General features: G+C 50.8%; 1 protein-coding gene across 1 annotated transcript in view; it reads left to right on the plus strand.

Annotated features, from left to right (window-relative positions):
• The window catches only part of Ncs1 (neuronal calcium sensor 1), a 62,676-nt gene extending 47,794 nt beyond the window's left edge, over positions 1–14,882 (plus strand). Inside the window, exons 4-8 of the mRNA XM_045159885.1 lie at positions 1,600–1,678; positions 2,191–2,279; positions 2,599–2,676; positions 7,160–7,275; positions 10,881–14,882. Of these exons, the coding sequence (XP_045015820.1) occupies positions 1,600–1,678; positions 2,191–2,279; positions 2,599–2,676; positions 7,160–7,258 (345 nt within the window). The 3' untranslated portion in view covers positions 7,259–7,275; positions 10,881–14,882. The remainder of the gene's footprint in view (positions 1–1,599; positions 1,679–2,190; positions 2,280–2,598; positions 2,677–7,159; positions 7,276–10,880) is intronic.
• The last annotated feature ends 8,315 nt before the right edge of the window (positions 14,883–23,197 follow it).

The raw sequence follows: 23,197 nt of genomic DNA on the forward strand, positions 1-23,197 counted from the left end.
AGAAAGACAGATAGAGGGAGAGAGAGAGAATGGGTGCACCAGGGCTTCCAGCCTCTGCAAACGAACTCCAGAAGCATGCACCCCCTTGTGCATCTGGCTAACGTGGAACCTGGGGAACAAAGCCTCGAACCGGGGTCCTTAGGCTTCACAGGCAAGCACTTAACTGGTAAGCCCTCTCTCCAGCCCAGGGTGAGCCCTTTTAATGCTCCTGTTTTGCAGATCAAGAGACTGCGACACTGAGTGAATGTAGCTTCTTTTTTTGCTTTTTTTTGATTATTTATTTATTTATTAGAGACAGAGGGACAAAGAGAGAATAGGCACGCCAGGACCTCCAGCCACTGCAAATGAACTCCAGATGCATGGTGCCACCATGTGCATCTGGCTTCCGTGGGACCTGGAGAATCAAACCTGGGTCCTTAGGCTTTGCAGGCATGTGCCTTAACTGCTAAGCCATCTCTCCAGTCCATGAATGTAGCTTTTTCACTTCATCATGCTGTTGCATGAGTTTTCAGGATTTCCTGTGTGGCAGTGTGTATCCCCTCCTGACCCTGGCTCCTGTGACAGCTGGCCTGTCCACAGTTGGGCTAACCAGGCTCACAGACTGCTCTGTGATGGCATTTTCTGGGCTCCATAGTATTCTTGGAGTCCCTGTCACTTCCCTCGGAACCTCCAGCTTGAGGGTATGCAGGTGGCTTTTATTTTATGGATGCAGTTTTGTCTACATGTGCCTTCAGGCTGGGATCATCCTTTCTGGCCCTGGGAAGGGCTCAGCCATCTCTGGGTCTCAGTGTCCTCCTTTGTAAAACAAACAGGACGGAGGATGTAGCTCAGTCAGTAGAGTGCATGGGTTGGATCACCAGCATTGCATAAATGGGGTGTGGTGGTGCATGCCTATAATCTCAGGAGGTGGAGGTAGGAAGGGTCAGAAGTTCAAAGTTGTCCTTGGCTACACAGTGAGTTCAAGGCCAGCATGGGCTACATGAAACCCTGTCTCAAAACAAAACAAAAACAAACAGAAAGCAAACCAAAAAACAGAGCTAGAGAAATGGCTTAGCAGCTAAGGCGCTTGCCTGCGAAACCTAAGGGCCCATGTTGGACTCTCCAGATCCCACGTAAGCCAGATGCACAAAGGTGAGGCAAGTGCAAGATCGCACATGCCCACTAGGTGGCACAAGTGCCTGGCGTCCGAGTTCAGTGGATGAGGCCCTGGTGTGCCAATTCTCTTTCTCTTAGTCTCTCTCTCACACACTCTATGTAAAAGTAAAAATTAAATTAAAAAGAAGCAACAAACAAACACATAAACAAAAGTAGGTAGAACTAAGTCTTCCTCTTTCCTTCAGAGCCCCAGCTGCAGCCCAGCCCCGTTTCTTGGTGCTCTTCCGCAGGGCAGGGCCGTGCTGGAGCTTCTCGCTGTGCTCCCCGCTCTCTCCTGTCTCTCCATGTAGCAGTCTCCCCGGCCTCTGCCTCCCGCTCTCCCTTTGTCTCCTCGTTCCTCTGTTTCTGCGTGTGCCGTGTACGCCATTGCCTATCCCTACCTATGAGATCCAGCCTGATCGGGTGGCCCATGCTGATGAAGGCCATGCCCTCTATTTCCCTTAGGATGGCAGGATTGAGTTCTCTGAGTTCATCCAGGCGCTGTCGGTGACCTCGCGGGGAACACTGGATGAGAAGCTGAGGTGTAAGTCGGTCCCCTCCCACCCAAGCAGACTGCCCCAGGCCAGAAGAATGTAGCCCTTGGCCCTAGCCAGGAGGGGGCACCAGACATCCTGAGTCCTGCATGCCACACAGCCCACCCCTGCCAGGCCCAATCTCCATAGACCAATACCCAAATTGCTTTTCTTTTTTTTTTGGCTAGGGATGTACTCTACCACTGAGCTAAGCCTCCAACCTTTGCTATTTAGAGGCAGGGTCTTGTTATGTAAGCCAGGCTGACCTCAAGTTCATGCTCCTACTGCTTCCATGAGCACTGGGATCGTAGGCTTGAACCTCCATGCCCTGTTCCCACATTTGTGTTCCTCTTGAACCCTGCTTGTGTTGGTGTGGGCACGCACATGTCCATAGCCCAGTGCCAGTGTACAGTGGCCTGATGAGTGATGCGACTATTCTGTCTGGGTTGTGGTGCAGGGGAGGGCGGGGGACTTGCTGCCCTGAGTCACGGAGATCCCACCTGACCCGGCTGCTTGGTCACAGGGGCCTTCAAGCTCTACGACTTGGACAACGATGGCTACATCACCAGGAATGAGATGCTGGACATAGTAGACGCCATTTACCAGATGGTGGTGAGATTCCTGGGAGGGCGAGAGGGGCGGCCATCAGAGGTGCTGGCCCCGTGAGGCTCAAGGGAAGCCTGCAGAGCCACTCCCCTGCCATTGGACAGTGTGGGTCAGCTGAGGGCCACTGGCAGAATGGCCTGGATCTCTCTACCTAGTGGGTAGGAGGGCTGGATGGGCGGTGGGGCTGGGATAGCTGGGATGTGCTCCTACAGTGTGGCAGGGATGGAGTGGGAGTGACAGGCCATTCTGTGGGCACCCAGCCCAGGGCTGCGGGGCTTTGCTGAGAGCCTGAGGACCCAGCTCCTGTGTCCACTGTCCTTGGCAGGGGAACACTGTGGAGCTCCCTGAGGAGGAGAACACGCCCGAGAAGAGGGTGGACCGGATCTTTGCCATGATGGACAAGGTGAGCCGAGGGAGGGGACCCTGGCCTGACCTGGCTTTGCTGGTGACCCTTGGGGGGGGGGTTTGGATTAAGCTGACAGCAACCTGGCATCATGTCTACTACCAGAAGCTGTTTCCGTCCAGTGTCCATGCTTTTCTTTTTGTGTTTGAGTGTGTGTGGAGCGTGCATATATGTATATGTGTGCTCATTTGTATGTGGGGGCACGTGCTTGTGCAGGTGCATGTGAAGGCCAGAGACTGACACTGGGTGTCTTCCTCAGTCACTCTCCATTTTATTATTTATTTAAGACCGAGAGAGGGAGAGAGAGAGGGTTGGGGGGAGAGAATGGGCACGCCAGGGCCTGTAGTCAGTGCAAATGAACTCCAGACACATGCGCCACCTTGTGCATCTGGCTTACGTGGGACCTGAAGAACCAAACCTGGGTCCTTAGGCTTTGCAGGCAAGTGCCTTAAGTGCTAAGCCATCTCCCCAGCCCTCCATTTTATTTTTTATTCCTTTTGTTGTTGTTGTTGTTGTTTCAAGGTAGGGTCTCACTCTAGCCCAGGCTGACCTGGAATTCACTTGGTGGTCCCAGGCTGACCTTAAATCACAGCAATCCTCTACCTCTGTCTTCCCAGTCTGGGATTAAAGGTGTGCACCACTGTGCCTGGCGCCTCTCCACTTCAAAGAATTATTTATTTGTCTATTTGTGTGTATGTGTGTGTGTGTATGTGCGTATGTGAGGAAGAGAACAAAGTGCCTCTTGTCTCTGAAAATGAATTCTCTAATTTTATTTAAATTTGAGAGAGAGAAACAGGGAAAGAGAGAGAAAAAGAGAGGGTGAATGGGCATGCCAGGGCCTTCAGCCAATGCAAACAAACTCCAGAAACTTGTGCCACCTTGTGCATCTGGCTTATGTGGGTCCTGGGGATTGAACCTCAGTTCTTTAGCTTTCAGGCAAATGCCTTAACTGCCAAGCTATCCCTCCAGTCTGGCTTTTGCTATTTTGTTTTGGATCCCTTGATGTTTTGCTGAACTCTTGGAATAACAGTTCTAAGTGCATAAAATCAAATCCATAAGGAAGCCAATTATTTTGCAATGCAGCTGTCATATATATATTATTTTAGAGAGAGAGAGAAAGAGATAGAAGGGCGAGAGAGAATTGGTGCACCAGGGCCTCAGCCACCGCAATTGAACCCAGATGTTTGTGCCACCTAGTGGGCATGTGTGACCTTGCACTTGACTCACCTTTGTGCGTCTGGTTTCCATGGGATCTAGAGAGTCAAACATGAGTCTGTAGGCTTTGCAGGCAAGCGCCTTAACTGCTAAGCCATCTCTCCAGCCCTCAACATATCTTTTGAAAAAGAATCTGTGATGTGAGCTTCTGCTGGGGGTGTTGCTTAGTGGCAAGGCAATTGCCCAGCAAATGCAAAGTCCTCGGTTCTGTCCCCAGCACCTCAAAAAGCAAGCAGGCAAATAAATAGAAAGTAGCAGTGGGCCTAAGCACCCTGTGCTGCCGAAGCTTTGATGTGGGCAGCAGCTGTGCTGGGCCACAGGTTGCTGATCCTGGGGATGGGGCTGTTACCGGAGCCCCACAGCAGACAACAGTGACTTCTCAGGCTCAGGGTCGTGAATAGGACTGACCTCGTCCATCTGTTTTCACTGACTTTCTGAATCCTGTCCACGGGCCTCAGTTGAGATGCCTATTTCTTGTGGTTTATTTTTGGCGGGGGTGGGGGTGGGGGTGCGGTGATGGCAATGACAGCAGCATTATATATCCAAGGCCTGCATGTTACTGCTGAACTACACTTGAAGCCTTAAGCAGTTTCTTCAAACTGAAATAACTTAGATTCACATGGAAATTTGAAGTCACAGAGCCAGTGTGGGGAAATCAAGCATAGCTTGCCTTTATAAGACAACAAACCACTGTGCCAGAGAGCTCCCAACTGCCTGGCTGGCACTTGGACTTTCCCTGGAAGTACTGAGCCTCAGCCACCACCTTCCTCATCCAAGACCCATCCTTGGTATTGTTGGCAGATTCGAGACAGAGTGGGCAGAAGCGGTGACAGCCCTCTTGGGTTAGGACTCTGTGTGCATTCTTGCCCAGGCTGGACACACTGTACGTGTCCCTCGGCCACATCTCCCCTCTTCTGTGAAAGAGCACAGATCCTGGAATCCAACATAGCGGGGTGTGACTTGACGTCTCCAGCCACTAGCTGCGGAACCCGGGGCCACCTCTCTTGCCAGTCCACAGGCACTGGTGCAGCACCCTGCTAGGTGGACCTGACGATAGACAGGCTCAAGCTCACCCTGGGCTTGGCAGGTGTCAGGCACTCAGCAGCTGCAAGACCAGCTTTGCTGGGCTGGTTGGCACCAGGCATTACCCTTTCTGGGTGCTAAAAGCACAGTGAGGGTGCCAAGGTCCTATCAGGGGAAGGGGTCCTGGTACGCAGGTTCTCACCATCCCTTCCCAAAGGGACCTGTTGAGGTCCCTTCATATTTTGTATGAGTTCCAACGTGGCCCCTTCCTAGGCCTTCTGGGACCAATGTGGATTACCCTGGAAGCTGGTGGGCTTATACACTCTCCCACAAGTGCTGGGTGTGATGGCTCACACCTTTAATCCTAGCATTCAGGAGGCTAAGGTAGGAGGTTCACCTTGAGTTCAGGGTCAGCCTGTGCTACAGAGTGAGTTCCAGGTCAGCTGGGCTAGGGCTACAGTGAGACCTTACCTCAAAAAGAAAAAGAGTGGTGGGGGGACCTCAAAGAAATGCATGGAGCTCTTAGGATTGACCATCATTTATACTTTTCTTTGAAATATTTTATTTTTATTTTATGCATGAGAGAAAGAGACAGATAGAGAGAATGGGCATTCCAGGGCTCTAGCCACTCCAAACGAACTCAAGACGTATGCGCCACCTTGTGTATCTAGCTTACGTGGGTTCCGGAGAATTGAACCTGGGTCTTTAGGCTTTGCAGGCAAGTGCCTTAACCACTAAACCATCTCTTCAGCCTGGGAAGTCTTTCTTTCTCTTTTTATTTTTGGTTTTTCGAGAGGCTGACCTGGAATTCACTGTGTGGTCTCCAAGTGGCCTCGAACTCATGATGATCCTCCTACTTCTGCCTTCCAGGTGCTAGGATTCAAGGCGTGTGCCACCACGCCCGGCTCTTTTGTGGTAATTCTTCCCCTCCCTTCCTTCAGTTCCTCCCTCCCTCCCATCCTCCCTCCTTGTCTTCCTTTTTTCTCTGTGTATAGGGTATATGCATGTGTGTCTGTATGTGTATAGACATACACATATGTGCATATGCATGCATACACGAGTATGCATGTGTGTGAAGGCCGTAGGTCAATGTCTTGTGTCTTCCGTAGTAATTCTCCACTTTCTTCTTTGTGATCAGTCAGGCTGGACCTAGAGCTCACCCATTCAGCAAGACTACTAGTCAGGGAGCCCGGCGATCCCTGTCTCCTCCTCCCCAGCTCTGGGATTACGGGCGTGCTCCACAACATCCAGTACTTTATGAGTGTACTGGGGCTCCAAACTCAGGTCCTCATGTTTGCATGGCAAGAAGTTTACCCACTGGCCTATCTCCTCAACCCAGAGATTTTTCAAAAATATATATTTTGTTTACTTATTTATTTGAGAGCAGGAAAGGAGAGAGAGAGAGAATGGGCACGCCAGGGCTTCCAGCCACTGCAAACGAACTCCAGAAGCATGTATCACCTTTTGCATCTGGCTAACGTGGGTCCTGGGGAATTGAACCAGGGTTCTTTGGCTTTGCAGACAAATGCCTTCACCACTAAGCCATCCCTCCAGCTCCCCCCTTTTTATTTGGGGACTGAACCTAGGGTCTCACACAAGTGCTCTGCCACAGAGCTATGTCCTCAGCCCTTTTCTTTTAACTTTTTAGTTTTTAAAATATATTTTATTTATTTATTGGAGAGAGAGAAAGGCAGAGACAAAAAGAGAGAGAGAGAGAATGGATGCACTAGGGCATCCAGCCACTGCAAATGAACTCCAGATGCATGCATTCCCTTGTGCATCTGGCTTACGTGCATCCTGGAGAATTGAACCAGGGTCCTTTGGCTTTGCAGGCAAACGCCTTAACTGCCAAGCCATCTCTCTAGCCCTTTAACTTTTTATTTTAAGACAGAGTCCCTCTAAGTTGCCTGGGATGGCCTTGAACTCACTCTGTAATCGAGGCAGACCTTGAACTTGTGATCTTCCTGCCTCCTCGGCCTCCAAAGTCACTGGGTCTGGCTGTTTTGGGAATGAGTAGTGGTGAAAGTGACTGAGTGGACACGAGATGACCGTCCCTTTGGAAGCTGTGGGTCACACTTGTTAATGTTTAGTCCCTCTCCCTGGGCTCCAGATGGAGAAGCAGAGGTTCAGAGAAGTGTCTTAAGGGCCCAAGAAACTGACTCAACTCCGGAAGTTCTCTTGGGACCAGCCCTGGGTGCTTGGCCCGTGGTCCCGTTCTCATCCCTCACCGCCTCTCCGCTTACAGAATGCTGACGGGAAGCTGACGCTGCAGGAGTTCCAGGAAGGCTCCAAGGCGGACCCCTCCATCGTGCAGGCGCTGTCCCTCTACGATGGGCTGGTATAGTCCGGGCTCAGAGCGAGGTGAGTTGGAGGGGCCTCAAGGGCTGGGGTGCGGGTGGAAACCTAGCATGGAGAGCCAGCTCCCGCTGCTTCTAGGGGTGTTTGGGCGTCACCCTAGCTAGAGGTAAGCCAAGGGACATGGTCTTCAAGTCAGCCAGGCTTCACAGATAAGTGCCTTAACCGCTAAGCCACCTCTCTAGCCCCATCTACCTTTTCTTGAGACAGGGTCTGTCATTGGTCTGGTGCTCAACAATTAGGCTAGACTGGCTGGCCAGTGAGCCCCAGGGATCCTCCTGTCACTGCCTTCCTTGTGCTGAGATTATAAACATGTGTCACCACAACTGTACTTAAAAAACTTTTTTTTTTTGGTTTGAAGTCCAGATGTGCGCTCCTCTTTGTGCATCTGGCTTATGTGGGTTCTGGGGAATCAAGCCTGGATCCTTTGGCTTTGCAGACAAGCGCCTTACCTGCTAAGCCATCTCTGTAGCCCGAGAATTAGCATTTTTATAAAGTTTATAAAGACTTTCCAGTTGATGAACATGTTCATATACATACATACATACATACATACATACATACATACATACATACATTCCTGTCTATTCAGTTGGGTCTCCTAACATTTTTCCTCTACGATATTTTTAAAGAAATGTTTTATTTATTTATTTATTTATTTATTTATTTATTTATTTGAGAGAGAGAGTGCTGGAGGGATGGTTTAGCAGTTAAGGCATTTTCTTGCAAAGCCAAAGGACCCAGGTTTGATTTCCCCAGGACCCACGTTAGCCAGATGCACAAAGGGGGTACGCATGTCTGGAGTTCATTTGCAGTGGCTGGAGGCCCTGGCATGCCCATTCTCTCTCTCCCCCTCTTTCTCTGTCAAATAAATAAATAAATAAGAAAAAAATCTTCTTAAGTAGTACTCTAAAGCTTCTTTGTTTCTGTGTGTGTGGAGTGGTGTGGCGATGTGCCAGGGTGGCATGCCTGCTCGCCTGCGGTGGGAAGTGCTCTCCTACTGTGGCTGAGCCATTTCTCTTCTCTGGGTCTGGTTTCGAGTCGGAGTCTCTACTGATTTGGAGCTTGTGGGGCTCCTTTGATTATCGTCTACGTGCTCCCCTTATGGGAGTGGGGTTACAGATGTGTGTGGTCCTGCCCAGCTGTTTACATGAGGCCTGGAGATTTGAACTCTGGTGATTTCAGGCCCTTGTGCTTGCACATACGTGCACTTAGCCCCTGAGCCATCACCCCGGCCCCAAACAGTAATTTTTAAATTGTATTTTCTATTTGTTTCTGGGTTATAGGATTTACTTCCTTACTATATACTCATGACCCTGCCAAATTCATCTGTTAAGTCTGAGACTGTTAGACCTTTAGATATGTTGGATTGTCTATTGTCTGTATTTTATTTCCTCCTTCAAAAAATTAATTAATTTACTTATTTGAAAGACAGAGAAAGAGGCAGAGAAAGAGAATGGGAACACTAAGTCCTCTGGCCACTGCAGAGGAGCTCCAGACTCATGTACCACCATGTGCATCTGGCTTTATGTTGGTTCAAAAACAAAATGTGGCTAGGCATGGTGGCACACACCTTTAATCCCAGCACTCGGGAGGCAGAGGTAGAGGGATCACTGTGAGTTCAAGGCCAGCCTGGGTCTACAGAGTGAGTTCCAGGTCACCGTGGGCTAGAGTGAGACCCTACCTCAAAAAAAAAAAAAATAAACGAATGTGAAATGCTTGTGAGATGTGGGTAAAGTACTTGCCACACAAGCACGAGGACGTAAATTTGAACCCTTAGAAGCCACAGATAAGTTGGGCATGGTGGTGCACGTCTGTACTCCCACCACTGGAGAGGCAGAGAGAGAGGGATCCCGTGCAGCTAGTTGGTGTAGCTAAATCCATGAGAGTTTCAATGAGGAACCCCACATACACATGCACCCCTACACACAAACACGCCTACATGTCCCCCGGCCCCTGCCCATGGGAATGGACTACTGGAGCCAGCGTGTAAAGGACCTCGCACTGCTTCTGAGATGTGGCCTGTGTGCAGCTGGGGTCTAGTTTCTGAGTTCTTTTTTTTTAAAATATTTTATCTCTTTGTTTGAGGGGGGAGACAGAGATTAAGAGACAGAGTGTGTATGGGGGTGCCAGAGCCTCTAACCACTGCAAAAGAACTCCATGTGCATGCACCACCTTGTGAGCCTGGCTTACTTGGCTACTGGGGGACTCAAACCCAGGTCCTTAGGCTTTGCAGGCAAGCACCTTAACTGCGAAGCCATCTCTCCAGCCCTGAGTTCGCTTTTGCAAGCCATCACGTCATGTGCGTTCCATGGCAAAGCTTCTCAGGAGGTCCTCACGTGACACACCCCGCCTCTCCTCTCAGAAGTCTCGCTCCGCCTCCTCTTCCTGGAGCTTGCTCCTCAGGGATTGGTGGTGCCTGGTGATTCAGTTCCCACCTGGGCTCCGGCTTCTCAGAGTTCTGAGACCAACTGTTGTAAAACTCAGTGACTTACCTACCAACTGAGAGCATGCTCCCCCCCCCCCCACATTATTAAATGTTGTTTAAAACCATTTCTAATTTTTTAAAACTTATTTGAACATGTGTTGGGGGTGGTGGTGACCAGGAGGCTCTGAGGACCTCTTGCCACTGCAAACTCCAGATGTATGCACCACTCTATGCATCTGACTTTACATGGGAACTGGAGAATCGAACCCGGGCAGGTAGGCTTTGCAAGCAAGTGCTTTTAACTACTGAGCCATCTCCTCAGCCCAAATTACTGTGTTATGAAGAGCAGGAAGCCTGTTGTGTGGTGTGACGGGCACACGGCTGCAGTGAAGTCACATGATGTAACACGGGCAAATGTTGCCAGAAACACCTCAGATTCATCACGTGTTTGCTTTAAGTTATTTTTTTGGCCATTGTGCACTCAGAGTGTTTTTTTGTTTCTTCGTTTTGTTTGTTTGAGGCAGGGTCTTACTTTAGTCCAGACTGACCTGGAACTCACTCCCAGGCTGGCCTTGAACTCCCTGGGATTCTCCTACCTCAGCCTCCCAAGTGCTGCGATACCACACATGGTGCATTTAGAAATCTTTTATCATTGCCAAATCTTGTGTGACTTCCCCACATTCAGTTACATATCTCATGCAGGATTGTACTGTGACCCACAGCTAAGAAGCTGGGCTCTAATGGACCATCTTTCTGGTGAGGTGTTTTTTTTTTTTTTTTTTTTCCGAGGTAGGGTCTTACTCTAGTCCAGGCTGACCTGGAATTCACTTTGTAGTCTCAGGGTGGCCTCAAACTCACGGTGATTCTCCTACCTCTGCCTCCCAAGTGCTGCGATTAAAGGCATGTGCCACCACACCCAGCTGGGGCAAGGCCTTTTTAAAAAAATATTTTTTTACTTTTTTATTTATTAGAGAGAGAGAGAGAGGGAGAATAGGAGAATGAGAATGGGCACTCCAGGGCCTCCAAGCCACTGCAAACAAACTCCAGACACATGTGCCGCCTTGTACATACACCTGGCTCTATGTGGGTCCTGGGGAGTGGAACCTGGGTCCTCAGCTTCCGCAGTCATCAATCCAGCCCTCTGGCCAGCTCTTAACTTTCCCTGCTTCCTTCTGCCTTTCAGATGCCTGGGAACCACTCACCTCCTCCCATGCGTGCCATGAGGCCACTTCAGCCCGATGCCATCCCTGTGCCCACCCTGCCATCCTCCGCATCCACACTCGGCGGGCCGCCCTTGAGCCTCAAGGCCCCGGCTCCCCTCCCCTGTGCCCTGCATCCACCTGCCGCCTGAAGCCACCAACCGCCAACAACTTGTGCTTGTCCAAACACGACAGACCCACAGAGAAACCGCTCCAGCCCTCTGCGAAACCAGGGGCGCGGGCTGCTTCCCCGGGCAGCACTGCTCCCTCCTGCTCCGCGCGTGCGCTTTTTTTTTTTTTTTTAATTTCAAATGGACATTGTAAATGAAACAAAACAAAACAACTACCTTCTCTTGTAGAAGATACTGATGCTTGGGAAGAAGGCCTTGGAGTCTCAGAGAACTCGGCCTCCTCCTGGCCCGGCCTTTAGCAGAGAGGCCACTAGCGTGGCAAGAATGGGTGGTGATAATACTTCATGAAATAGCAGTATTGTGCGTTTTGTGGGGAAAGTGAGGTGTTTTTATACTCATATATAATTGATATCTTTTATTTATTGGTTGTTAACTACTGCTGCCGCCTCGTGTGTCCCAGGCTCCCGGGACGCTGGGCCCCGTTTACATGTGCACCCTCTCACCCACCTGCCCACCTTGCTTGGGAGGATGGTGGCCTGCAGTGGCCAAGAAGCCAAAAACATTCCCTTCCCCCTCTTTCTTTTTTTTTTTTTTTTTAATTTTTCCCTTCTGATACTGTGCTCCGAGTTTAGAGAGGGGAAGGTGACATTCCTCAATGGCTAATGTACTGTCCCCCTGTCTAATGCCACCTTCCCTGTCCCTGACCCCTCTGCTCCCCCCTTGGGGTCCATAACTTGTTTGTATCAAGAACAAATAGGACATTTTTTTTTTATTTGCAATTTGCTGCAGTGACAAAACAGAAGAGCCTTGTCTTAGATGTGGGAGCTGGGAGAGGGTGTCTGGACAGTATGCAGTGGGGTTCTCCATCAGCAGGTTTGCGAAGTCATGATCCAGTCTCCCTCTTGTTGCCAGAGAGACTGGAAATAGCCTGTGAGCCCTGCACTGCTTCCTTGCTTTGATCTACCTTCAGCAGAGGACGGTGTGGACTCCTTCCCTGTCCCTCTCTTTGCTCAGATGCTGGGAGGGAAGGGTCAAGAGGAGAGGGCTGGGCCATCCTGTTAAGGCTGCTCCTGCTCTTTGGGGCTGTGTAGGAAGTCAGCGCTGGTTCCTCAACTGTCACCAGAGCATCAGGTGACCCTAGACAGAAGGTCCGGATCCCAGGCCCTGGCCTTTGCTGTGAGTTGGATGGACACCCCTTAACTTCCGGGCCTCAGTTGCCTGTGTATGTCAGCAGAGCCAGGAGGCCTGATGGTTGATTTTTTGAAGGCATTTTTTCCATGCTGATGTGGGATTCTGAGCCTGGAGCTCAGTCTCCTGTGTTTGTGACTCTGGTCTGTATCTCGATTTGCCAGGCCCTGGTAGGCCTGGGATTGCCTGAGTGACAGCACAGCCCCAATTGGCCTCTCTTCGCACATGCAGCAGCCTGGGTGGCTGGTTCGCGCTGTCTGCCCCAGAGGCTGACTATATAATGATACCCACTGCACCTGGCTGTAGCGGTTCCCGAACTCTCTGGATCCCTTTGGACCCGGAACTTATCCTTAGCAGAGGAGGGTGAGAAGTGGCCTCCCAGCTGTGGAGAACCAGGCCCGGGCACCAGTTTTTGCTTCTGCTGTGTAAAGTACACGGCTGCTCTGCCCACCCCCAAGGGGGGGGATTGCCCCTGGTCCTGTTCTGCTCTGAGCCTCCCATATTTTCCATCTCATTTTCTGGGAGATTGGAGTTTCCCCTGATAAATGATTCTAGCCCTTAGCTGGAAGATGGATGTTCTCTGTCAAGGGACAGCTTTGATCTGCCTGTCCATTTCTGTTGGTGGGACCACAGATGTCCCCTCCTGCACGGGCAGAGCCTTTGGTTGTGCCAGGTCTGCCATCAACCCTCTGGATCCCATAGGGACAGAGAACAGTGTCTCCCTCTTCACTGGCAACTTCCTTCGGGCACCCTGTGGGTGGGAGGTCTGAGCCTCGCCTCTGATGGCTGCAGTGTTTGGGCCTGGCTCTGGCTCCTCCAGTGTAGGGGCACACTTGGTGACTTGGGGTTGAAAGGATGACAGTGGGCCTTTCTCTGGCCTCTGTGGGTGTCTTCATTTGCCCTCTCTGGTTGAGGGGGTTGACGTTTTAGCAGTCTGTTGTAGAGCCATGAGAGGCCGAGTTAAGCACTGGTACCCTTGACCTAGGCATCCACTGAGTGTCTGTGCCAGGCCTTCCAGCATCTTGGCCTTTTAGTTTTCAGCCTCAAGTGTCTTTTTTTTTTTCCCTCCATTTTTTGCTGCTTACATCCTTGGGGACTACAGCCCTGTGTGCTCTAGGCCCAAAACGTTGGCACTGAGAAAGCCCAGGGCTACCTTCTTCCTGGCGGGGTGCTGGACACTGGCTGTTTTCATTCAAGGTGGTCATACTGACTGATTTCTGTCCCTTCTTCTCACCAGCCTTTAGCTGCGGCACACAGCCCAGGACCTGAAGCCAGGCCCCTTTTGAGCAGCTCCAGGGCTTCTCCACAAGCCTGTTTGCACCGAGGTCCCACCTCATCTGAGGCTGGTCTCTTTTTTGGGGGGGAGGGTGTCCAGCATGAGGCCAGGCTCTGAACCCCTCTGCAGACCCTCCTTTCTAGAGCCAGGGCCTAGCACCAGTCTTGGGTGGCCTGCTGTGGCCCAGCCTCCTCTTCCCAGTGTCTGCTTCCCACTCTGTGTTGATGGTGACTTAAGAAAGCGTCACGACTTTAGAATATTTAACCAGGCCACGTTTAAAATAACATCAAGGCAAATGTACGTGTCATCTCTATTGACACATTTTCCCCTGAATGCTTTGCAGTTTGAGGGCTGATTTCTTAGGAGCACCTGGGCTGTTGGGAACATTGTTTCTTCTGGGGGCAATGGGGGATTCCTGGCATCTCTCTAGAGCAAACCCTCACTGCCCACCAAGCCGAAAGCCACTGTGTTCCTTTCCTAGTGTAGTCAGCGTTTAAGGAATCCAAGGATGTATAGGGGCGCCCCCTGGTGGTGATGGAGCCACAGCAGCACCTGGGTGCTCCACTTAGCTTGGGGGAATTGGAGGCTGGAGGACGGAGGCCAGGAGGGGGCTGGATTCCAGAGGCCCTGGCCCCCCCCCCCCCAGCCCCACGTTATTGGCAGCTTGTCTCCCACTTGCCTCTTTGCTAGGTCCTCCCAGGACTAGCAAGGCAGTTAGCAGAAGGGCACAATGGGGAACGTTGCCCTTCCTCTTTTTCTTTCTTTTTTTTAAGTACTTGCGGAATAAACCCAATGGTTAATTTTTGAATGAATAAAAGGCTTTTGTTGAATAAACAGTTGGTCCCATCTTCTGTCTTGAAATCTTGGCTTTAGAGTCAGGCTCTGTCTGCTTTCCAGGGCAGGGGCACACCCAGCACCCCTCCCCTCCTCCCCCAGATTCCTCTGGGATTACTTCTGCTTGCTGCTGGTCTCAGATGGAAGGCCAGCCACTATGCAGGGCCATCCTGAGGGCTGAGTGCGACCTTCAGAGCTAGAGTTCCTTGCAGAGGTGACAGGCCAGCGCCCGAGAGAGTAGCAGTTTGAATCATCAGTGCCCTCATCCGGGTCCTGCGGTTTGGGAGAGAGCTTTGGGTAACTTGCAAAGAAGCAATCTGAGGAAGGACTGTGTCTGGGTTGTGATTGCTTGTGTCTGTTCCTGCTTGCCTTCCTAGCACCCCTGGAGAATCTTTTTGGGGTGCTGTCCTGTCTTATGTCTGGGGGAGGGGAAGCCCTTGCCTGGTTGGTGGTGGGGGGCCAAGGTTGCCCGGGCTTTGTTGCACGCCCAAAGCCTCTCAGGCTCCCTCTGTCTGTCGTCTGCGTCTTTCCCAATTAAACACGCTTCCTGGACTGTCCTTGCTGCCCGTGTGAGCTGGTGCTCTGTCTGGTTCTGTCTCCCCCGTTCGCTTGAAAGGGTTCTTCCTCCCGTAACAACCTGCCTGGTCTGGTCTGCCCGGGGTCCTTAAGAGAAACCCCTCCTCCCCGCACAAAGCAAGACCCCTGGGGGAATGATTAAAAGTGGCAAAATTAAGACTGCTACTGGGTTGGCGGCCCAGAGGGCAGCCAAGTGAATTGGCCACAAGGCCATGACAGCATCGACACTCTGCCGCCTGACCGTCAATGTCCCCCAAGGACTTCCAGCTGCTTTGCAAGTGTGGGAACACAGCCGGCCTCGGCCATCGGGTCTGAGAGTCAGGTATCAACTTCCGCAGGCTGTGTGTGATGCCCCTCACCCCAGGATTCCTAGGGAGGCAGATCTGGGCTGAGGCATTCTTAGTTTCTAGGCTGGGCTGTCCCTGCTGATGTGGGGACCATACCTTTGAGGAGCTCTGGCTAGTGATGCCTTGTGGGATATCTTGTTGGGCCCTAGGGGGAGTCTCACGTCCTCTGGTCCGGGCACCAGGCGAAGCCTTCATTTGCCTGGAAGGGCTTCTGCCTGTCCTGTGCCTGATGATGAGATGATGAGAGCCGGTTTGGTTGCTGTGTGTGTGTGTGTGTGTGTGTGTGTGTGTGTGTGTGTGTGTGTTGGGGGGGGATGGGCAGGTGGCACCTAGCCCTGTGGGGGCTTTCAGGCATTTCAAGATGCAGCCACCAGAGTAGTGCCTCCCTTCTACGTCATGCCCCTTTGGCCAGATCCTGGCATCTTAAATATTTACTTATTTATCTGTTTGACAGAGGAAGAGGTGGAGAGAGAGAGAGCGTGTGAGCATGCCAGGGCCTCCAGCCACTGCAAATGAACTCCAGACACATGTGCCCCCTTGTGCATCTGGCTAACGTGGGTCCTGGGGAATTGAACCTGGATCCTTTGGTTTTTCAGGCAAATGTCTTAACTGCTAAGCCATCCCTCTAGCCCAAAAGCAAGCTGCTGCTGCTGCTGTTTTTTTTTTTTTTTTTTTTTTTTTAATTTTTTGGTTTTTTCAAGGTAGGGTCTTACTTTAGTCCTGGCTAACCTGCGATTCACTCTGTAGTCTCACGGTGGCCTCAAACTCACAGTGATCCTCTTACCTCTGCCTCCTGAGTGCTGGGATAAAAGGTGCCAACATGCCCAGCTCACTAAAGGAGTCTTCCTTTGACCATTGGCCATCTGACCAAGTGTTTGCCCAGCTCGTGGGTCCCGTCATGCTGGAGAGGGAAGGACTGGAGGAAGGGACAGTCTTTGTTGGGAGGTGGCCAAGGCAACCCCGGCTCAGGGAACAGTGGAAAATACACTGGCCTCAGAGGCATACCTGCCAGCACTCATGGCCACGGGCTTTTGCCAGACCAGGACGCTGTGGGCTCGTAAAATCAAGCCATGGATGTTGGAATGAGCCCCAAGCCGCAGTGGGCTGCTTGGCAGAGTTGGTTTAGACAAAAGGCAAAGTTGGTTGTGGGCTGGGGGGCACCCAATATCACTTTTACTGGGGTGGGAGTACTTCTGAGAAGGGGTGGCATGATGGCGCCCCCTGAGGCCAACTGGGACTGCAGCAGTGCAGCGAAGACTCCAAAAGTCGCCAGACCCTTTGGGGTGAATCACAGGCAGTGTGGGACAGTGGTCAGGGACACAGGTGGTCCTGGACTCTGACCAGTTCTCAGCCAGGGTCCACCATTTGACTGACACTGGGCATGTTTTCTGACTGCCAGGGCACTGCTTCTAGCTTAGGTGAGTGCCTGGTGGGCGGCTGGCAGGTGGCAAAAGCAGCTACGGTGTGTTGCTTTGCTTTGTTTTTCCCTAGCCAGCCTTGGAAGACGTCCATGGTGATCACAGCTCAGGGCCCCTGGGTTAAGGGTCATCCATAGTGCCTTACTTTATTTTGGGCAAGTATAGTGGACTTGTTCCTTTTTTCTTTTTTTTTCTTTCTTTTTTTAAAATTTAGATTAGTTAGATTAGTTAGATTAGTTAGAGACAGAGAGATTGGGAGAGAATGGGTGCACCAGGGCTTCCATCCACTGCAAGAGATCTCCAGACACATGTGCCACCTTGTGTATATGGTTTATGTGGGGACCTGGAGAATCGAACCTGAGCCCTTAGGCTTCGCAGGCAAGCGCCTTAACCGCTAAGCCGTCTCTCCAGCCCTTAGTTCCTTTGTTCATTGTTGTGACAAGAAGCCTGACGGAAACAACTTCCTCAGGAAAGGTATATTTAAGCTCATAGGTTCTGACAGGTACCAGCCAGTTGTAGCAGGGAATGCATTTCCTGGCGGTAGGACAGAGGGACGGAGCCTCTCCGCAGCTTAGCACTTCTGGAAGCAGAGAACACAGACTAGGACAGGAGCTTTGTCCCTGAGCCCTCAGGACATCACCAGGCATGGAGAAGGAGACAGAGGAAGTGGAGAAGGGAGAGGAATGGGAAAAGCAGTGAGGAATTCTGCCCTGCTGCGGCCACCTCATTCCCTCCTGCCATCTTGTTGGCATGGATGAAGCCTATAGTGCATGGCGTCATCCATCCTGTCCTCTCCACTTCCTGCCCAAGAAGTATGGGCACAGAAGGAACCCTGGAGTGTATAGCATATGACCCTGCCATCTCTTTGCAGCTGGGCACAAAGCCATATGGACTACATTTCCCAGCCTCCCTTGGGGCTGAGTATGCCCATGTGATCCAGTTCCAACCAATAGGATCAGACAAATGAGCCCTTGGCAGGGGGAGGGGGTTGGGGAGCCCTCCCTCAGACCCTCCTGGATGGCTGCTCCACAGGCTCCAAATAAAAAGCCTTCCTAGAACTGGGTCTCCCACTTCACAGAGCCAGCCCACCAACCTAAGAGCGTTTGTAAGGAGATTGTGACAGGGAGGAGAAACAGGTCTATCCTGATTATGTCATCCTGGTGATGCAGGATTTGGGGGTTCAGGCAGGGTTCTCCCAAATTTAGGAACTCTAATTTTGGGCCTTTACCCTATTTTAACAAATAATTGATAAAAACCGGGGCTGGAGAGATGGCTTAGCGGTTAAGGCATATGCCTGCGAAGCTTAAGGGTCCAGGTTTGATTCTCCAGGTCCCACTAAGCCAAATGGACAAGGGGGCACATGCGTCTGGAGTTCCTTTGCAGTGGCTAGAGGCCCTGGTGCGTCCATTCTCTCTCTCTCTCTCACAAATAAGTAAATAAATAAATAAATCTTAAAAAAGGATAAAAACGGACCCAAGAAGGATAAAACATGAATCCTTGTGTTTATTTAGGGAGAAATCATAAATTGTGGGGTTTATTTAAGGGAAATTGGTGTCTAGGAAAAGGCTGGAGCAGAATCACAAGCACGTGGAAGATAGGCGACACACACTTGTGTAAAAGTCACTGCACAACTCATGATGTTCATTTAAGAGGAATGGACGTCTAGGAAGAAGCTGGAGTGGAGCCTCAGGGCCTCGGAAGACAGAACCTAGGGGCTTATGTCGGCAGATTTAGAAGAAACACACAGAGCATCCGCCCTGAGCCTCCCCATGGGAGGACGTTAGGAGAGCAAGTGGTGATGGCTTAAGGAGGAAAAGCAGAGAGAGAGAACCAGAGCAGAAACCAAGAAATTCACATGAAAAATGGGTGATAGAGAGAGTTACACCCATGGTTACCCTGAGTTTAGAGAAATTACACAGAGGGGTTTAGAGGAAACACCCACCACTAGATCTAGAGGGAAAGGAAAATACACACACGGTAGACTGAGAGGTTAGAGAGAAAAGTGAGACATGTAATTAAAGTGAGAAGTCATCTGAAAACATAAAGCAGATAGAAGGCAAACAGAAAACTATTCAGGCCAAGACACAAAGCCCTCCCCTACCCTGCTCAGGACAGGGGAGAACCTGACGCCCACGTGTCCACCCAGAGATCACAGGGAAGAGAGAAGTGGGGACAGCAGGGACAACCCTTTAGAGCTGACTGAAAAATGCATTCTTTCCTCAGGTTTAGGTATGTCAAGGAAAGGCCTGATTGATTTGCCCAGTCACGGGGCTGACCCCAAGGGCCAGTCCACCTAGGCAGTGTGCCAGACTGGGGAGGCAGCAGGGGGCGCTGCAGCTGTTGTGGGTGTAACTATCTTGGACACCAGTTCAATTCCTGCCAAGGCAGTGGTCTGAGGGCCCATGTGGTGGGTCTGGAAAAACTGCAGAGGGGACAGGAAAGAGCGTAGGAAGAGCTCCTGCCACATGGAGGGCAGGAGAAGGTCATGTGGCAGGAGGAGTCAGGGGGTTCTCTGTGTCCAGCTGAGCCAGAGTGAATGCTGATTGGTCTGGGCTAGAGGCTGGCCCAGGCAGAGGCTAGCCATGATGCCAAGTTTTTAGGGGCTGAATTTGACCGACCACAATGTCGGCATTAGATTTACATTCTAGGAAAGCAGACCTTCCTCCCAGGAGGGGCCCAGGATGTTAGTGGAAAAACAGATCTAGGCAAGAGATAAGAAGTCAGCTCATCCTTTGATCTCTAGCAAAGTGGAGACTGCAAGGACACTTTCAGGGTAAAGTCACTCTAACTGCCTAACCAAGCTACCTGACTCCCTCTTAGGGTGGTATCTTCTGGTTCTTTCTGGGGTCTCCTATCCCTGACTGAAACTTCTTAGAAGTTAGCTTTCTCCTCAGTCTCTCCCATTGGCTCTCTCCGTGTCAACAGCCCAATTTATATTCCCCCTAATTGTGTGGCCCTCTGTGTACATAGAAATGATCTGAGGCCACCTGAAAATATTCGCATCTAAAATTCTCAACGCCTTCCAGAGTGGTTAACAATACACACTGTGTGGTGCCGGGTGTCAAGCCACTGCTCCAGGCTCCCGCCCTCCCCTTTTCCTCTCCCTCTGCACCTCCTCCTGCAAGGCTCTGGAGATCAAGTTTCCCAGGAGGAAAGAGTCCTATGGGGACGTTTTTCTTTAGCTGAGGGATCTGAAGGCTTGGGAACCCAGTGACCAGCCCAGTTTGGGTCCCTAGCATAAGCTGGGCCTCATGGAAGGCTCAGAAAAGAACTTTGCTGCCAGAGGGCTGAGATTGGGACCAGCTTCCATGGTCTTTTCATCTCCTGATAGAAATACATTACGTGAGGGCTGGAGAGATGGCTTAGCGGTTAAGCGCTTGCCTGTGAAGCCAAAGGACCCTGGTTCGAGGCTAGATTCCCCAGGACCCACGTTAGCCAGATGCACAAGGGGATGCACACGTCTGCAGATCGTTTGCAGTGGCTGGAGGCCCTGGCGTGCCCATTCTTTCTCTCTCTATCTGCCTCTTTCTCTCTCTGTCTGTTGTTCTCAAATGAATGAACAACAACAACAAAAAGAAATACATTATGTACGTGCAGGGAAATTGTCAACAGGACTGGAGGGATGGCTTAGCAGTGAAAGGCACTTGCTGGCAAAGCCTGATGGCCTCCATTTCGAGTCCCTGGTATCCATGGAGAGCCAGATGTACAAAGTGGCACATGCATCTGGAGTTCGTTTACAGTGGCAGGAGGCACTGGTGCACCCATACTCACTCTCTCTGTCTCTCTCAAATAAATGAATAACTATTTATAACAAGAAAATTTGGGGGCTGGAGAGATGGCTCAGCAGTTAAGGTGCTTGCCTGCAAAGCCTAATCAAACCTGGGTTTGATTCCCCAGTACCCATGTAAAGCCAGATGCACAAAGTGGTGCATGCATCTAGAGTTTGTTTGTAGTGGTTAGAGACCCTGGGGCACCCATTCTATCTCTTTGTCTCTCTGCTTGCAAATAAATTATATATATATTTGGTTTTCTCTGCCTCCCAAGTACTGGGATTAAAGGTGTGCACCACCATGTCTGGCTAAAATATTTTTTAAATTTATTTTTATTTATTTGAGAGGGAGAGAGGGAGAGAGAGAATTGGGGCGCCAGGGCCTCCAACCACCGCAGGCAAAGTCCAGATGTATGCGCCCCCTTGTGCATCTGGGTATCCTGGGTCCTGGGGAATTGAACCTGGGTTCTTTGGCTTTGCAGACAAACTCCTTAACAGCTAAGCCATACCTCCATCCCTAAAATATAATTTTTTAAAGGAAATTGTTAATAAGAAAGTTTAAAAAAGCACCAGAGGAATAATGGTAGTAAAAACAGCTCACGCTGCTCTTACTGTCAATCAGGTTCCATCCACTGCATTAGCGGGTTGAATGCGTGTAGCTTCGCCCCCTGGAGGCCGAAACTAAAATTACAACCACCTTTTAAACAGGCAGTCTAATCTTGCAAGGGGCTTTCAGGCTCTGAGCAAGCTGTCTTTGTTCAGAGGCAGGGGTTTGGATAGGGCCGCCCCCATTAAGTCCAAATCTTGGCTCTGTAGGTGTCTGTGGGGGCCTGGCAAGGTGTCTCCGTGTGTGTGTGTTTGGGGGGATGGTGGTTGGAGGCTATGTGTGGTGGGAACTCAGAGGTGGGCGGGATGCTGGGGTAGGAGCTGTGCCCAGAGAGGAGAGTCTTGCTGGGCACTGAGGCACTGGATCTGGAGAGTCTTCAAGCCTGGAGCCGACACGATTGAGGGCTGGGCTGGGCAGGAGTGGGTTTGCTGAGGAGTGGCCCCTGGATGCATGAGTGGGGCTGACCAGCCTGAGCATGAAAGGACAAAAGCAACCTGAACCCTTCTGTTCGGATTACGGCAGTCATGGTCAGAGCTTACGGCAGTCCTCAGCGCTCCTTGGTCATGGCTCTGCTACTACCTCCTGTGTGCTGACCTCTTGTGCCCAAGGCGGTGGTTACTGGCACAACCCTCGGACAGGCCCAGAGAGGTTCTGTGCCTTGCCTGGAGCCACACAGCTCATGGTCAGCAGAGTTGGGATTTGAGGCTCTGCCTGCTAGACAGAGTCATACATCTCTGTGATTCATCACCATTGGACTGATGTTCTCTCTCTGGGCTTGCATGGCTCTGGAATTTTCCACCAGATCATGGGGCTGCATCCCCATGTGAGGAAATGCCGTTGACTTGATGCAATGGCAAAGCTGACCCAGGGTCCCTGGAACCTCTCGCTCCTCATAGCTCCAGGGCAGCTGGTGTCCATGGCTGGCTTCTGGCCTCCTCTGCTCAGGCTTGTCCAAAGAAGCAAAGGAAGGTGATGAGCCAGCTCTCTCTCTCTCTCTGTGTGTGATGCAGTGCACATGTGTGTATGTGTGTTTGAATTGTGTGGATGCACATGTATATGTGTGTGCATGTGGAGGCCAGAGGACAGACAACCTTGGGTGTCTTTCTTGGGAGCACCATCCACATCCTTTGAGACAGGGTCTGTCACTGGCCTAAGCTCATCAATTTGGCTACACTAGCTTGCTAGAAAGCTCCAGGGAACCTCCTATCTCTGTCCCCCCGCCCCCCGGCACCACCACACCTGGCATTTCACACGGGTTCTGGGGATTTAACTCAGGTTCTCATGCTTATGAGGCAAGCACTTGACTGACTGTGCCATCTCCTTGAGCCATAAATCAACCACTAAAAAATAAACATTTATTGACAGCTTCCATACATATAGAGAATATACCATGATCATAAGCTCCTCCCACATTCTTTTTGCCCTCTGCAAAGTGCCCCCTCCACTGAATCCTTTCTGCTTTCCAACTAGTCTTTTTTCTATATTTTTTAGTTATAATTCTATTATTATTTTTTATTAGTTTTGTATTCAGTGAATACAGTCAAGTTGGTACCATTGTTAGCCTCCCTGTCCTCCCCCCTCCACAGGGACCCTTCTCATTGGGGTATATGGGTCATGCATTGTGGGGCTAGCCATCAGTTTTGGGTAGGAGGAAATGTCTCTGTGTATCATGACCCAATGTGTGGCTCTGAAATTCTTTCCGTTCCCTCTTCTGCAAATTTCCCTGAGCCATGTTGGGCTCATTTTAGTTCTGCTTCAGTGATGAGGTCTTGCGAGCCTCTGTGTCTCTGGATCTCTGGTTGGTAGGAGTTGATTGTTCTCTGTGTTGATCTCCTTCACCCTTGGGCTAGTACCAGGTTCACGAAAAAAAACAGCACGCTTGCTTGTTTTCCCAATTATTCTTAGTTTCAGCTGGGGCCCTTTTGAGGTACAATGGGGTGGTTCTCTCCTTAGGATCTGCATATATGTGAAAAAGAGAAGAAGATTCTCCAAGGGAGAGTAAAGTTAGCACAAGATAAATGGGATAACCATTATTTTTTTAGAGAGGATTTAATAGGTGTAGGCACTCTTCTAGCCCATGACTGGTGGTGGCTTGATAATGGAGAGCGGGCTCACTTTTGGATATGGTTCTGACTTGTGTCCCAGCTCCAGCTAT

Source organism: Jaculus jaculus, chromosome 1 (assembly GCF_020740685.1).
Source record: "Jaculus jaculus isolate mJacJac1 chromosome 1, mJacJac1.mat.Y.cur, whole genome shotgun sequence".
Taxonomy (NCBI): domain Eukaryota; kingdom Metazoa; phylum Chordata; class Mammalia; order Rodentia; family Dipodidae; genus Jaculus; species Jaculus jaculus.